The 17,288-nt window shown below is 33.6% G+C and overlaps 1 protein-coding gene across 18 annotated transcripts in view; it reads left to right on the top strand.

Moving 5' to 3' along the window:
• The window catches only part of Clasp2 (cytoplasmic linker associated protein 2), a 189,513-nt gene that overhangs the window by 59,320 nt on the left and 112,905 nt on the right, over positions 1-17,288 (top strand). For 12 of the 18 annotated variants that reach the window (XM_005383646.2, XM_013513738.1, XM_013513733.1 and 9 more), the window contains exons 8-9: positions 971-1,117; positions 12,604-12,686. In XM_005383646.2, coding sequence (XP_005383703.1) covers positions 971-1,117; positions 12,604-12,686 — 230 coding nt within the window. Of the gene's footprint in view, positions 1-403; positions 584-970; positions 1,118-12,603; positions 12,687-17,288 lie in introns of those variants that run through there. The other 6 variants (XM_005383655.2, XM_013513743.1, XM_013513734.1 and 3 more) reach the window with 4 other exon arrangements.

The following is a 17,288-nucleotide window of genomic DNA, read 5'->3' as shown; positions in this document are numbered from 1 at the left end:
GATCATTTATGAGAACAGTTTGTTCAGTTTTGTTTCTGTGGCCTAAATAAACAGCACATTCTGAGATTACAGAATTAATTATGTGCAGTAAGGAGGACTGTGATCGTCCATGCTTTACTGATGAAATAATAAGCATCCCAGCAGAATGAATCTTGCATAAAACCTTATTTTTTATTTATATAAAGTATTTATGTCAATTAAGAGAAAACAGATTTAGATTTATAAACCTTTGGTATTCAATGCCTTTACAATTTTGATAAAGAATAACGATTGTAGATACAGAGCAAATTTTTTAGATGCATGAAGAATTTTTACCTTTCATCTAGCAGTAGCTGCCATAAGATGATGTCACCTTGTAGCTGATTGGCTGTTGCAGCACCTAGGGCAGGGAAGAGAAAGAAAAATGCCGGCACAAACCTCAGTGGTGGTTCTGTGGTTGTTTCTATCTATTTTTGATAGAATCTTTGATTAGTATCAAATTTACTGTATTTGGCCATGTGAACTATTGGGAGCATCCTAGGGTGAGGGAAATTAAGAGCTTTCAGAGGAATGAGGCGTCTGATTTGCAAACGGATCTGTGATTGTAAGTTGCAGAATCTGGGTATAAGGAATAAGGCAGGGCGTGCTGGAAGATGCACTATGGGAGGAGCTGGCAGAAATGCTTACAGGAGTAACAGAAAACTGAAAAATGCTTTTTACTGCTCGTAGAGTTATTGTGTTTGATTTTGTGTTTTGACTTTATACATTTAGGTAGGAAATAAGATAATATTATATTTATTTTAAATTCCACCAAGCTTATTTTATACATAGTGTTAAACAACATATAAATGTTTATTCAAAGGACCTTATTTTGTGTTATATGTCTTACCAAAGTAATGATTTTTATATGCCTTTAGTTGGATTTTTAGTTTTATGGAAAATGAAGCGAAACTTAGCTTCCTTAAATACATTTTTCTAATGCTTTGTGCAGATAAAAGCTTTGATGATGAGGAATCAGTGGATGGAAATAGGCCATCATCAGCTGCTTCAGCCTTCAAGGTGCCTGCACCTAAGACGTCCGGAAATCCTGTCAACAGTGCAAGGAAGCCTGGTTCAGCAGGTGGCCCTAAGGTTGGAGGTAATGTAAATCTATTTCAATCTGATGTGCATGCTCCATGCCCCTGATGTGGCCATTTGTATTTAGAACTTCAGAGGAATATGTTTATTCATGACTGCAGCATGATTGCAGATCTTAAGAGTCTTTTGCAACACACAATGTGCTACCTTTTTAAAATCTTTAAAATATTGTGTATTATTTTCAGTAAGAACATGTGAATTAGTGTTTTCTTGAAGATATTTAATTTTGAGATTTCTTTTAAAAGGAAAAATTCAAGGGAATTTTTTTGGGTTTTTTTGGAGAGAGTTTATTTCACAATTTGGCTTCTACTTTTCAGGTACTATAGTTACACCTCGAAAATGCTGAATTATGTAACATATTTACACTCACTTATAGGTAGGAAGTCTCAAATACTGCAGTGTTTAAAAGATGGTAAAGATACTGTTGACAGAGTCATTTGTCACAATAGGAAATGGGTGGTGGTCAAGTAAAATTGCCTCAAAAATGGTTTCTGGATGAGATAATAATAAAATAGTACAAAGCAGGTTTTATGCAGTTATATAGCATATAATATGTTCTTTAAACAGATTAGAACTATTTTTAGCATATTGCTTATCTTTAAAATTTTTATGATATTTTTATGCTAATTAGAAAGCCATGAGTACATTTCAGGTGTTAGTTTTACTAGATCTTTCTGATAGAAAGAATCTGTAAGAATAAATATTTAATGCTAAAAGGCAGTAATCTCTTCTCCTTTTAAGAGTGTTTCTTACAGTATTTTTAGGAAAACATATCTTTTCTTGTTTATGATAACTGATGGGAAAATCATGGTCATGAGGATTTCTGGTTTTTTCTTTTTTGTTCATAGTACTTTCATTTTTTAAAAAAAAAAAGGAAAGAAAAAAGCTGTATATTTTGACAAGGTTCAATAAGGACTTTTGTTCCCCTGATCTTTTAATATAACCAAACATTTTTTCCTAAGTCATACGATCCTCTAAATATAGGGAAACTATCTTAAGCATTTCATTTTAACTTTTTAAAACTTTTATATATCATATAATGAGCAAGAAAGATGGTAAGGTATATATCCACAAATAAACAAATGAACAAACAGTGAAATAAAACATTTCTCCTCTGGATATTTTGAGTAATTTACACTTCATTTTTTAATTATTTTCTTTTGGTTTTGTAAATTGGGAGGGTTTTTTTTTTTTTTTGGTACTGGGAATCGAACTCAGGACCTTGCACTTGCCAGGCAGGCGCTGTGCCACTAAGCCATATCCCCAGCCTTGGTTTTGTAAATTGGATTATGTTCTCATCAAATATTAGTTATGGTATCCTATTACATGATATTTTCTATAGTCTTAATTTGTAGTAAAAAGTACATATCACTGGAAATGGCTGTCTTCAGTCATTACAAGGGAACTTTCTCCCTCCACCCCTTTTTTGAGACAAAGTCGCATTATGTAGTGCAGGCTGGCTTTGAACTTGCTTATGTAGCACAGACTGGCCTTGAACTCATGGGGATCCTCCTGTCTCAACCTACTAAGTGCTGAGATTACAGACATGCACCACACCCCACTTCCCTTGATTTTGAATTGTAGAATTCTAACCTATAACTTCATGAAACTACCTTATTTCACTTAAATATTTGACATACATCATACTATATATTTGACATTTTTGTGAATCTGTGCTAATGGTTGATAATTAGCTGTTTTTTCATAGTTCACAGTCTTAGGGAAAGTTGAGATGGTAGTTTACTTATCACAGGTCATTTAATTGATCCAATCAAATTAATATAATCAGATTTTTTAAAAGGAGAGCCTTAATGCCTCTTACTCCCTGGTTTGAAGTTATACCAGATATAAAAATGTTAAGTGATTTATATGATTGTAGTCATTAATTACTCATATAGATTATTTCATCCATCTTGGCTGGCAGTGGCTCTTTTGATTAAAAATAAGGGAGATGGGGCTGGGGATTTAGCTCAGCGGCAAAAGCGCCTGCCTGGCAAGTGCAAGGTCGTGAGTTCAGTTCTCGGTACCGGAGAAAAACCAAAAAAAAATAAAAATAAAAATAAGGGAGAACTTTTCTTTGTTTCTCCATTTTCTTCTTTCTTGTCCTCATGTCCTTCCTCCTCCTCTTTTTTGGCAGTTGCAGATTCATTCCTGTTTCTTTTGTTTGGTACAGTTCATTTAGGTCTACTGCCTGTTTTTCTATCTAAGAAAAGAGCTACTAGCCAGAAGATATTGATGTTCTTTCTGAAATTAATGCCATTTTTGGCTGTCAGTCTTTCTTTGAAAATATAAATTCAGATTTTCTGGCGTTGGCAAAGACTTATTGATTTTTATTACTTGTGGGAAGTTTCTTTTAGAGTTGCAGATTCTTTGAATTAAAAGGGACCTTGGGAATCATATGATTCATAATAATTCTATAGGTGATTATTCACCATTTGATTAAAGTCATTTGTGCGCTAAATTACAATTTGGAACAAAAACCACCTGTATTACCACTATGTGTAGACAAAATCAACTGATAAATTGTATACTTTCTTCCAAATATTTGTATAATTACTTTTCTAGGTATTTTCATACATACAGATATTTTCTTAGGAGAAGGACAAAATTGATACTATTCATGTGTACTTTTTTATTCTATCTAATATTCCACCTGAAGCATTTTCTCATTCCATAGTTAAAAGTTATTCATGACTAAATAATATCTAAGTTGCCTTCATTTTTTTTCCTGCTATTATAAACACTGTCATTTTTTTTATTTTAAAGAGAGAAAAAAGCCCAATAAAAATGATACAGAATTTCAAAACAAGATGATAGGAAATTAACAGTGGTTATTTTACTACATATTGTTATCTTCAAAGTAGTTGCTCAGATTACCAGATACAGGCATGCACAATTGATCAAACAGTATAGGCACTATTTCTGTCAATGAACTAACAGAAATTAGTGGTACAATTGTCTTAGCTATCTTGTGTGTGTGTGTGTATATATATATACATATATACATACACATATCTTTTTTCCCCATGTCCTTCTTTTCTCTTTTTTCCCATCCCAGTTGTTTTTTCCTTTTGAGCAGTTTCTTTCCCTTTCATTATATCTGTTGTACCTTTTGGATCTTATTTACTGTTTCTGTTTCTTACACTAGGGAGACAATATGGTGTTTACACATGTGAGTCTGATTTATTTCACTTATGAGTATGGTCTCTAGTTGCATCCATTTACCTATAAAAGCTCTGGATTTATCTTTCTTTATAGCTGAGTAGTACTCCATTGTATAAAAATACCACATCTTTTTTATCCATTGCTTAGTTGATGCACATTTGGGTCGTTTCCAAGATTTAGCTATGAAAATTGTGCTGCTATAAACATGAGTGCACATGTATCGCTGTGGTATGATGTTTTCAGTCATCGTTATTTTGTATACATTTTTTAAGCACATCTCCAAATCATTTACTTGGAATAAGTTTCTAAAGTTTACTGGATCAGAACATGCAGAGAGTTTTAGAGTTCTCTCCATTTGTCAGTTTTCTCCAGAAAAATTACGAACCCATGCAATTCTGGATAAATTATGTCATTCTTTTGTTGTTTTTTTTTTTTTTTTTGGTTTTTCTCCGTTACCGGGAACCGAACTCACGACCTTGCGCTTGCCAGGCAGGCGCTTTTGCCACTGAACTAAATCCCCAGCCCCTATGTCATTCTTTTACTGTTATGTTAAAATCTGTCTCGGAATGTATGCAGGAAAAATGAATTGTTTGTTAGCATAATACCTTCAATTGCTACAAAAGATTACTGGATCTCTCTTTGTGATTGTTCTGTTTTCCAGATTATACATTTTTTTTGCCATAAACTTACAAAGGATTACCATAAGTTTATGTAGGATGATTCAGTTTCAACATATTATTTGCTATTCCTAGATGTGTGTATTATATTTTTTATAATAGATGTGATTGGTTCCTAATTTAAAAATATGGAAGGGAGATTAGGAAAAATGGTATAAGCTAGTCATAGTCCTAGTGGGTCTGACAAATCTCTTTTCAGGTAAGATTTCTAAAATAAAAATAAAGTATAAGTTTTCTTTAGAATGCTGACCAAATCTACTTTTGAAGTTTTGGAGTTTAATTTACTTCTGAAAGATATCAAGATTAAAGAGATGTATGCTATTTTTAGCAAGTATCCTAGCCAATTAATTAAAACTGCATAATATCTGTGTTTAATCTTCAGTATGTGTTAGTTTGCCTTTGTACTTTGGCCGTAGTATGCCAACCTATTCTATTTATATTGTAATTCTGTAGCTTTTAAGTCAAGGAGAATTGAAAAGGCTGTGATTAGGTCCATAGCTATATAAAATTGCTATAAAAACCCTCATCATGTGGGTGTCAAGGTTGTTACTATTGTGCTATACTAATCAGAATAGCACAAAGTGAATTCTGCTTAGTAGTTCACTTTCTGAATAATACTTATAACATAATAGGAATTTAGATATTTTCTTTTGGCTCAGAGATTTGGAATACAGTTAGTTGCTTAAGATACCAGATTGTTTAAAATGCTTGTATCTCTTGATTGTTCTTAAGTATGTGTTGTCTCATTTAAGGGATTGTTCTTATGTATGTGTTAACTCAAGCAAGTGCTCTACCACTGAACTATACCTCTAGCATTGATTATACTTTTTTGACTGAAATTTATGTGTTAGAAATTTTAAAGCCTCACATAGGAATTTTTTCCACATTAAATATACTAATAATACCTTTAAATATCCTTTTTATCCACAAGATTTTTTAACATCAAAAATGGAAGCTACTGTATCCTGTTAATAGCTCTATAGTTGTCTCAGTCTCATTTCTGCTGGTATAACAGAACACTTGAGACTGAGTAATTCACAGAACATGGAAGTTTGTTTTTTACAGTTCTGGAGTCTGGGAAATCTAATATCAAGGTGCTGGCATTTGAGGGCCTTCCTGCTGTATCATGATATGGCCAAAGGCACAGGAAGTGCCCTGTCTCTCTTTCTCATCTTTTAAAACTAGTAATCTCATCATAGAAACCCATTCTCATGACTCATATAACACTAACTACCTCCCAAAGGCTCTGCCATTAAATATCATTAACACTAATTTGGGAAACATAAAAAGTTTCCAACATATAAAATTTGAGGAACACATTCAAACCATATTCAACTATATTCTGCATTACTGATACACCTTGATTTAGTAAACTATTTCTCTATTGATGTCATTCAGGATGTTTGCAACTTTATGTCATTATGAAGAATGTAGACCTCCATATATTTTGTCATTCCGGTGTTTTTATTCTATAGAAGATTCCTTTAAATGGGATTACTCAAAGGTTGTATGTACTTTAAATTAAAATAAAGGTACTATTTTACTTTATTCTCCAAGACTTAGATATAACATTCTCTTTAATTATTGCCATTTTTATGCGTGAAAATGATGTTTCTTTCTTTTGATTTGCATTTTTCCATCTACCTATGCCTTTAACCAGCAGCTAGCAAATATTTTCTAAAGGTTTTTTTTGTTTGTTCTGCTTTTGTATTCTCTGGGAAATGTCACTGAACAAAAGACCCTACTGGTCATGGTGGTGCACACCTGTAATCTCAGCACTAGGGGGGCTGAGGCAGGAGGGTCACTGCAAGTTCAAAGACACCCTGGGCTACATAATGAGTTCAAGGCCACCCTGGACTATACAGGTGAGATCCTGTCTCAAAAAAATAAAACAGTTACCCTACCCACCTGGAGTTTATTTTCTAATGAGGTTCAGAATGTTTGAATCCATTAATAGGAATTAGCTTGCCCTCTTCTGTGAATTGTTTTGTCTTCTCATCAGTTTCTTAGAATTTATAAAAATATTGTCTTTTTTATTAAAAGTTATATTTCCTCAGTTTCTCCTGTTTATGGCATTTTTGCATCAAATTGCTAAATTTTTTATCATGATACATAAAACAGCATTTTGACTTCTGATTGCTGTCTTGAATAAGAAAGATTACTGTTCGGTCCCCAGGTTACAAAAATAGTTTCATTTATTCTAAAAGATGAATTATTTTATACTTGTTTGGTACGTTGGAATTTGTGTTTTTATAAAGTAATATCTTCGTTGAAATTTCTTTCTTAATGGATAGTCAGTTCAGTCTGTGTATTTAAATAAAATATTCTTTATTGAAATACTGCTCTGTGTATTTTGGTCTTTTTCTATAGTTTCTCTTCTTTTTTCCTAGTCTGGTTGTATGTACCCCACTTTCTAGTAAGTGGTTTCCCACACTTTTTATTATGAAGAATATTCATCACGTATATTTGTAACTGGTGTTTCCCATGTTTGTTTGAATTGTCTATATAGATATATTCTCATACATATTCTTTAAAAATATCTTAGGGAAGTAAAAAGAATTTAGATGTGTTATATACATTCCCCATGATGAATGTGATCCTTATGCACTGCAAATGTATACTAATAAATTTTTTTAAATGTATAAATGCTTGGCTGAAATTTTTTTTTAAATCTCAACTATTGGAAAGTAAATGGCAGACATTATGGTATTTTACCCCTAAATGTTTAAAATGCACCTCCCATGATTTAAAAGGCACGCTCCGTTACAACCAGTATGCTGTTATCATATGTAAGAAAACTCTGTAATATTATCTATAAAAGGTCTCATCAGTTTTTTTCTCCCTGGTATTGTTTTGAAGAGTGGATTTCTCTGATTTGTGATGTTATTTAACTTGTTCCTGTAGCACCTTTATTTTCTTTAAATTCGTCTTACCCTGTATGCTTATCTTCCTTTAAGTACTTCATTTCTGTATTCAAATTTCTTCAGTGTCTTAAGAATTTTCATAGGTCTTCTTATTCAAAAAAGGGTATGTTTATTCTCTGGATTGTTGGATGATTTAGTAGTTGTCAGATAATTCTATTCTTTTAAAATTTCTTTCCCAGCTTTAGCCAGCTGTCTTTATATGTTCTCTATTTTGAATTTTGGACCTTCTAATTCATCTGTTCTTTCATACCTATAATTGCTGTTTAATTATGTTCAATTCATGTTGAAGTATTATGTCGTAGTCCTTTTCTACTTAGTTACTGGGGTTTGAAGCAGTTGCTTTTATCAGCAGAAAAGCTTTACATACTTACCTTCATATTTTCTTATTGTAGCCTAGTGTATATCTTAGATTACTTATTCTGTTTCTGATAGTGTATTGAATTTTCCTGGTCCATAAAAGATGTGATTCTACGAGCCCCGGATTGAAAGGTTTTCTTGGTTTCTCAGTTTAAGACTGACCTCTTCTGTTGGTATATGGAAGTGCAGCTTATTTACTAAATGTTTGAAGGAACTTTCTACTTCTAAATCTGAGATTATCATCTTATTTCAGTAGAGCTTTTGTCTTTTGTGTCTTCCTTTCCTTTATTCACCAAGATTCAAAGGGATACTTTCTCTTCCTTAGTATGACTTAACTATGGTCCTGCAGGTACCCTTACTTGATATCTACATTAAACTATCAGTATCTTCCTCTTTTATACAAGTACTGCTGATTTCTTCTTTCCAGAGAGGGCTCTGTAGTGACATTGCTGGTGTTGGATTTATATTCTCCCCATTTATTTGTGATTTAAATTTTTTGTTAATTATCTCTTAGTTGTATTATAATCATAGACTATTTCCTCTTTTTGGTCTCTGGGCTTTGGGAATATTTATATGAACATTTGCTTTGAATCTGGATGCTTTTGTTTCGAATCAAATGAATATGATTATTGGGAATCAGAGTGTCTCCTGTGACTGGGCATGGTGCATGCCTGTAATCCCAGCACTCGAGAGACTGAGGCAGAAGGATCACTGCCAGTTCAAAGCCAGGCTGGGCTACGTAGTGAGTTCAAGGCTAGCCTGAACTACATGGCAAGACTTTGTCTCCCCCCAACCCTTGCCATAAAAAGAATGTCTACTGTAAATTTTAATACTTTTGGTTAGTTGAGTTTTCTCTGCATTGAAACCTAGTTATCATATTATGTTAGCTTTTTAACCTCTCTGGTAGAGTAAGTAACCTGTCTCTGTTCTTGTGGAGCCTATTGCTCTTCCAAATAATTTTAGAATTTTTAAAAATTTTTTTTAATTTTAAAGAGAGTAGTAAAAAAAAAAAGAAAGAACAATACCAACATACCAACATTACAGACATAAACAAAACAAAGCGAGAATGTTAAAAATGATACAGGGTTTCAAAACAAAATGATAGGAATTTTTAAAATAGTGATTGTTATATTACATATTGTTATCTTTTTTAAAAACTCTGTTGGAAGCCTGATTATTATTGCATTACTTATGGAAGACTGAACAGCTCTATGATATGTCTTCCTGTTCTTGAATGTACAGTATTTCTCCATTTACTTTAGTACTCTTGCATTAAAATTTATTATTTTTCCAAAAGTCTTTTCTTTTTGTTTGATTGGTTTATTATTATTTAGATACCTCAAAGTATGAGTTACTTTTAAACTATTTTTTCAGTTTAAAGTTTTTAATTTTGTCACCAAAGCTTAGAAATGAAGTTTATTTTTTTATATTGATTTTATATGCAGCCACTTTTGTGTTTAACTTTTAATAATTTTACTATATGTCACTTTGGAACTTTTTATTGGCAAACGTATACATTTATCATGTAGATTTGTTTTGAAATACATGTATATTGTGAAATCATTAAATTGAATTAATTAGTATATGCACCATCTCACATACCACATTTTTTGTGGTATCAATATTTTCTTCATATGCCCATTAGCAGCAGCTCTCCTTAGTACATAGTGGTTCTCAAAGGAATGAATGGGGTGAATTAGAGTCAACTATTCAGATCATACACATTCTTACCAAATTATATAATGGCCATATCGCAGTTAGGAACTAAATTGTCACATTTGAGATGGCCATACGGTTAATATTTATTATAACCTTTGTCTTTACAGCTTCTGTGTAACTTGTAAAAGCTGTTTAATTTCTCTTCCCCTCTCATTTCCTCCCTAGTTTATTTGGCCTCACTGATAGGACAGAATTCATTGGTTAATAAAGGCATTTTTATTACAGTGAATTGTAACTTTTCAGTCAATCTTCTGTATTTATGTTCTTAGTAGCAAAATTTTTCTGGCTTTATTTGGGATTTATTCAGATATTCTGCTTTCCCTTGAAGATTCTGACATTGTGTTTGTGGTTCATGGGTTAGGCTGTTTGGGATTAGTATGCTTTTCTCTTCTTTTGTAACTACATATACTGTAGTAGCTCTTCAAACAGAGCTCTCTTCACTTTTCCGTTTCTCTGTAAAACTTTCCTAGCTTCTGTAATTGAGAGTATACTTTGCAGGAGTCAGTTGTTTGCTCTTAAGTATCCTGTGGTTAATCTTGTTTTAATAAAGTAAGTTGTAAAAAAATAGTAATTTAGAAATGAGGAATATATGAATGGAAAAAGAAGTTTTTATTGAAACTTGTTGAATATTTAGGAACCATTAGGTATTAATAAGTCTGTGAAGAAATTTCTGTCAAGTGGCTTGGGCAAGACTACTGTGAAAGAGTGAAGAAAAATTGAAAAGAATCTAGGCTCTGCACTCTATATAAGAAGGGGTCATGGTAAAAAAAAAAAAACAATAGCCACAAATCAAGAGATTTGCAAATGGATGTATGTTTTAAGTTCACTTATTATAGTTATGCATCTTATCTTTTGTTTCTTTGTTTTAAATTTTTAGCTAATTAGCTGTTAAGACTGATTTGATAGTAGGGTAGAGTTGATAGTAGTTTTGTTTCATGGAATATTTTTTAATATCCAAAATAACTAATTGAATTATTATTGTATTTGAGTTTTTTGTAGCAAATATGCATTATTTGTCATTGTAGTTTATTACATTTATTGCCATTACTTTTAATTTGCAGCCTTCTTGCTCCATAACTTTGTTATGCTGTTCTGTGGCCCATGTCTTATTGCTGTTAAACCTCACATACAGAAATGTTCAAGAGTTTTGTGTCTTTTTTTTAAGATGAGGAACTTCTCACATAGCTTTGGAAATTCTGAGTACTTTGTACTTAATGATATAAATTTTTTAGATCTACTTTAGAAGTATTAAGAAGATCTATTGGAAGTTCTCAGTTATTTGTATTTGATGATGTATATTTTTAGGTCTAGCTTAGAAGCATTAATATTTCCTTTGGTAATTGATAAAACAATTGTGGAAATATTTTAATTTTTTAATTTGAGAAGCTTAATTTGAGAGTACTGATGAATTAAGAATGTGAAAATAAAACTCTAAAATGTGGAAATAGCAATTATATCAAGAAGCAGCTACCACCTCTGAGGCCAAAGGAACAAAATGAGGATACTAGAATTATTGAAATTTAGAGGTTTAAGGCTGTGGGTGCACCTGTAATCCAGATGTCAGGAGACTTAGACAAGAGGTTCACTTGAGACCAAGAATTCATGACCAGCCTAAGCAGTTTGGTGAGACCCTCCCAAACTAACACCTTAGAGATCTAGAGTTCCTGATCTGGGACTCTAAGGAACGAGTAATAGCTGTCTGGTGCTGATGTCTTTGATATGTATAATGGCCTGATTCAGTGAGTTAGAAAACTGCAAAGCAGAATTAGTGCTGCTGTGGAATGAATGGTCTGCCAGAGTTGCTAAAATTTTACTGATAAGAACAAGAAACCTTCAAGAAGGATTCATTCTTAGTTTAGCTTATACTCTGTCCAGCCCCTCTAGTGACAGAGAGAAACAGGAAATCATTAGAATCAACAGTGAAATGAAGGTCTCATGAATACTACTAGGCCCAGCATCTCAAAAAAAAGTAAATGTGGAGCTGAAAGATAAGAACTTAATTACTGACTCTTAGATAACTGCTGACTGTTATTTCTTTTGTTTTTTGTGGGTTTTTTTTTTTTTTTTTTTGGCCTTTTTGTGCCCAGTACTGGTGATTGAATCCAGAGGCTTCACACTGAACTCCTACGGTGTTGGGAGCTCAGTGTGAAGGCCCAGCTATACTTTTTATTTTTTATGTACATTAAAGAAGACTGGTGTGTATAATTAAATTTAATCTCAGGACTAACATTTCTTTCACATATATTTTTCTGATATAACACCAGGATCCTTTGCATCATTTATTTGCAATCATTTATTGAAATTCAGGATCATTTTAAGTTGCTGTTCAGCTTTTTAAAATATTTATCCTTTCACTTGTATTTGTTTCCTACTAATACACTGAATGTGGTTTTAAGAGCCACTGTTCTTGTAGTTTGAATTTTATGACCTTTTAGCCTGGGTCCCTATAGAACAATCAACTACTGACATGTATCTTGACTTTTCTGAAAGTTGGACAGTATATTTTTTAATGCTTTGTTATAAATTTAAATATCCCTCAGAATTGTTCCTTTGCTCATATCAAAGGGATTAAATTTTTATGTTGTCCTTCAAACTAAAAAAGTACTTAAAAACCAACCTTAGGAAATTAATTTCCTTTTAATTAGCAGGTGCTTCTAAAGAAGGAGGTGCTGGAGCAGTTGATGAAGATGATTTTATAAAAGCTTTTACAGATGTCCCTTCTATTCAGGTAAGCTACCTGTGAAATAGTATTCCATAAATATTGCCAAAGATGTATTGCCAAGAGATAGTCATATCATTTATTTTGTCCCTTTAAAAATTATTTCCATAAATGACTACATAAATAATATACTTGACTTATTACCAGGCTATTATTTGTTAGTAATTAGATTTTTAAATGGTTTTTAAAGTAAGGTTAATGTAAAATTGATTCTCTGTTACTGAGTCACATTACATTTCAGTAAAGACTTAGTACAAATTCTTGAATTAATGAATTTTGAGCACAGAAGATTGGAGATTAGTTGGCAATAGAGATTTGAAAATCATTAATTCAATAGAAGTAATGGAAGTAGAGTGGACATATCCATAAAAGTAGTATTTTCATCTCTTAAAAATACAAATAAATTATAGCATGTGTACCATTCTTACAATTTGAGTTTTTACTCAAAATTATTTTTTATAATTTCCACAGTGTAAATACTGCAATTCTGTTTTATTTGTTGGAATTGATAGATGGCATTGTATGAGGAGACCACAGTTCATTTATTCTGTTAATGGATATTTAGTTAGTTTCTGACTCTTTACTATTTCATATCATCCTGCAATGAATGTTTGTATACATATGTTCTGGATTATGTGTAAGAATTTCTTTAGAGTAGAAGCATAGGAGTGGAACTGGCATGATTATAATCTTTTAGCTTTTAGGTGTTACTCTGTAGGATTGTTGTAATAGTTAAAATTCCTGTGAGAAAAGTATGATAATTCTCATTTCTTCACAAGCATTTACCAACACTTGATGTCACTCGATATTCTTTTCAATATGATGGATGTGATTGCTGAATGTTCTTTTGAAAATATTTTATACTGCTTTATTTGCAAACTACTTTCCACTGTATTACTTATTTACCTCTGGGAAAGAGAAAGTTATCCTTAAGCTATTTATGATCTTTCAAAGTTGTCAGAAACTTTTAAAATGTTGCTGACTTGAGTATATTTTATACCTTTACCGAAATGTTTTAAAATTTTAAGATATTTACATTTTAGATAACAGAGAAAACATAGTCTTCCCTCCTTTTGTATTTTATAGGCCCTTCATATAAGGGACAATCAATATTGTAGGAACAGTTGGTAAAACTTAGTTGGGCTTGAATATTTTTCATTGTTTGGTGTATGCTTATCAGAATGGTACCATCGTAGTATCCCTGAAGCCAACTGCTGTTCATCCTTATGGAGGAGAAAAACCTGTTTCATAGTTAACGTCTTAAATCCTTGCAACTGAACCTTTGACACCCCCGTGTGCCCTACCTACCCCACCCATAGTGCCACTCCACTAAGTGTTTTGTACTTTGCATTTTGTCCTTTGGAACATCTGTTACATCAACATAAACTCTCTAAGTCTTTTTTTTTTTTTTGAGTCCTTTCAATGTCTTTGTCTTTTTTTTTTTGGTTTTTCTCCGGTACCGGGAACCGAACTCACGACCTTGCACTTGCCAGGCAGGTGCTTTTGCCGCTGAGCTAAATCCCCAGCCCCCAATCAATGTCTTTGTCTTAATTAAAATTTGATTTTTTAAATAATTCTTTAAAGGGGAGCTGTTCATTACTCTTGGCTCATGTGCCCTTAGGAATTGATAGTAGATTAACTGTGCTTGCTTTCCATTATCACTTGTGACCATTATTCTTACACTCACTTATGTGGGGTTCATGCTCACTAACTAGCCTCATTATTGTTTCCATATACTGATCGGGACAATATTCCAGTTGTCTGGGTTTGCTTCCCAGTTCTGCCACACTAGCTGTATAACTTTGGATGAATTATCCTTTGTACTTCAAAATCCTCACCATAAATTAGGAATTACTAGTACATACACCTGGGATTATTATGAGGATTAAATATGACAGCACAGTAGTGCGTAATAGGCACATGTTAGCTCTTACTACCTGTTACCATCATCCTAAATTTTGACTTGTTCTTAATGACTTTATTTCCATTTGGATGACCCATCAATTTCTTTACCCCTTTCCCACCCTTACCTTATTCACTTAATAGTCACACATTGGATTTTGATGCCATCTGTATATAATTGCGGTTTCCAGTGGCATGAATTAAAACATCTTTCTACTGATCAGGATCTCCATGCACTTACCACATGGTTCCTCTGACTGACTACCTTTTCCATGACATTAGAATCTTCAGTCCATTGTCTTGTACTCTCAATTTCTCACTCTCACTTTTTCCCTTCTCATCTGAGCTTTGATACTAGGATTTCCTGTGGTAAAGTTGCATTAATACATTAAAATTCCATGGTTGTTTGATTTTTCAAGTACACATTTTGCAAAACTGCAACTCTGGATGATTCCCAACTTGCCCTCTCTGATTATAGCTCAGAAATGCAAGCTTTTAGAGAAAGTCACGTTAGAGCACATGATTTTTAGTGGAATTGACATAAAATGTGCCCTGTTAAGTTACCAATGTTTCTTTCCTCTGCAGCCATTAAGTTGGCTATCTCTCTCCTTTCAGTACTTCACTTTGTCTTTAACTAGACTGCATAAATTGTCACTGTCCATGGCCATATCATCTTTGCCTACATTCTTCCCCACTGTATACTCCTGTCCTGTTGCTCTAGGAACCTGGTCCTTCTCCAAAACCTGTTATTTCCTTTGTTGACACATTTGTACAACTGGTAATTTTGTGGGCTCAAGTTCTCATTTCTAGAACCTTTTTACTGTTGAATATGGCTGAGTTTCTTGATTAAAAAATCAGTCTTAGTGAGGGACCCTTGGTTCAATATCCAGCGTCACACACACACACACACACACACACACACACACGAATAATAATAATAATAAAATACCAAGGTGTCATGGTGCATGCACTTACAAAGCTGAGGCAGGAGGATCACAATTTGGGTCCCACCTGGGCAAACTATTGAGACCCTATTTCAAAAATAAAGTAACTTTTTAAATTGCTAGGTATGTATCTCAAGGGTAGAGCATTTCTGGGTTCAATCCCCTGTTCTGCCCCCTGCCAGTTATGCTGAACTCCATATTTTCTAGATATTGTCCTTTATTTTGATCTACACAGTCAGCCTTTCTAAAAGAGTTGCCTGTACTTGCTGTTTCTTTAACCACATCACATTTCCTTCATCCCACTCTCCCAGCCTCTTCCTCCATTGAAACAGGTCTTGAGACCATTAATCATCCTCACAATTCCTAAGTCAGCTGGTTTTAGTTTGTTTTCTTGGTCTTTTAACAATATCTAACACTGGTGACTGTGTCCACTGTATTGTAGTTAATATGATACAGCGTTCTTCCATTTTTTTTTTCTCCTTCATCCTTGTCCACTTTACCTGGTTCCTTTATTAGATACATCTTTCTCTACTTGGCCAAAGAGTATTAGAATTTCTTGTGGATTACCTCTGGGCCGTGTCGTCTCTCCATTTTCTTACTGAGTCACCATCTTCAAATCCATGGCTTCACTTCCCACTTTTATACAGATAACATCGAGTTTATCCCCAGTCAGAGTTCTCTTGGACACTGAGAAATTTATCCCCTGTGATTATTTGTTTGACCTCTCCTTTTCAGTGTTTTATAGGTGTCTCAAACTAAAGCTGTGTGAAATTGGAATCATAATCCAAAACTTACCATAACTTCAAAAACTTATTCTAGTATTGCTTTGTGGGGCTACTGGGGATTAAACTGAGGGGCTGTCTATCCTTGAGCTACATCTGCAACCCACCCACCCCCCTTTTTTTCCATTTGTAAAATTTTATGATGGTGTCTAAGTTACTAAATTGCCCAGACTGGGCTTAAATTTGCAATCCCTCCTGACTCAGTTTTGGTAAGTGCTGGGATTATAGGCATGTTCCATTATGCCCTGCTGTACAAGTTTCTTTATGTGAAAAACCATTACTTAATCCATTAGAAAAATCAGAAACCTAGATTCATTAGACTACAACTACTTCCTTAGTGATCTTTAAACTTCCTTTGCTTTGTATACCCCCTAAAAATGTTTAAAAAGTTATGTATTCCTTACTAAGATAAGTTTTTTGAGTTGACCCTTTTTCTCCTTATTGGTAGACAAGAAGCCCTGCTTGTATTCCAGTGCAGCATGTTACAATAAGATCAGGACAGGAGGGGTGTCTCTTTTTTTCTGGAAAATGGAAGAAAGTATATTTTGAAGGGCAGCTTAGAGGCAGGAAAGAGCTAACTTGGAAACTTCCAAGAACCCTACCTCTTCAGCCTTATCTCATGCTTTTTCCCTTTGTCTTTCTCTTTTCTCACTCTCTCTCTCACTTGAGCTATTGAAGGAAGTCAGTAAGACTGTTTGATGAAGGAACTCACATGCTATCACTGGGACTTTGCTTCTTTCCACCTTTCCTTTCTAAGTCCTCTGCAGTGTCTTCTCTCATGGTCAGGATTAGGCTGTAGCTGTTTTCAGCCTCAGTACCTTCACTATCCTCTGCCTCTTCTCCAACTGATTCTGTAGACTGTTGGGGTTCATTTTAGTTAAGCAGATTTAAGTCACGTGCCCACCTCTGAACCTCACCTGTGGTGTAGTGATACTGTACGCTAATTGTCTTGGGCGTGGGGTCCTTGGCTTTTTTTCTTTTCT

This window comes from Chinchilla lanigera, unplaced genomic scaffold, assembly GCF_000276665.1.
Source record: "Chinchilla lanigera isolate Chin_1 unplaced genomic scaffold, ChiLan1.0 scaffold00020, whole genome shotgun sequence".
In the NCBI taxonomy this organism is placed as follows: Eukaryota; Metazoa; Chordata; class Mammalia; order Rodentia; family Chinchillidae; genus Chinchilla; species Chinchilla lanigera.
Note: the sequence above shows the minus strand (reverse complement) of the source record. Positions and strands in the feature narration are given on the sequence as shown.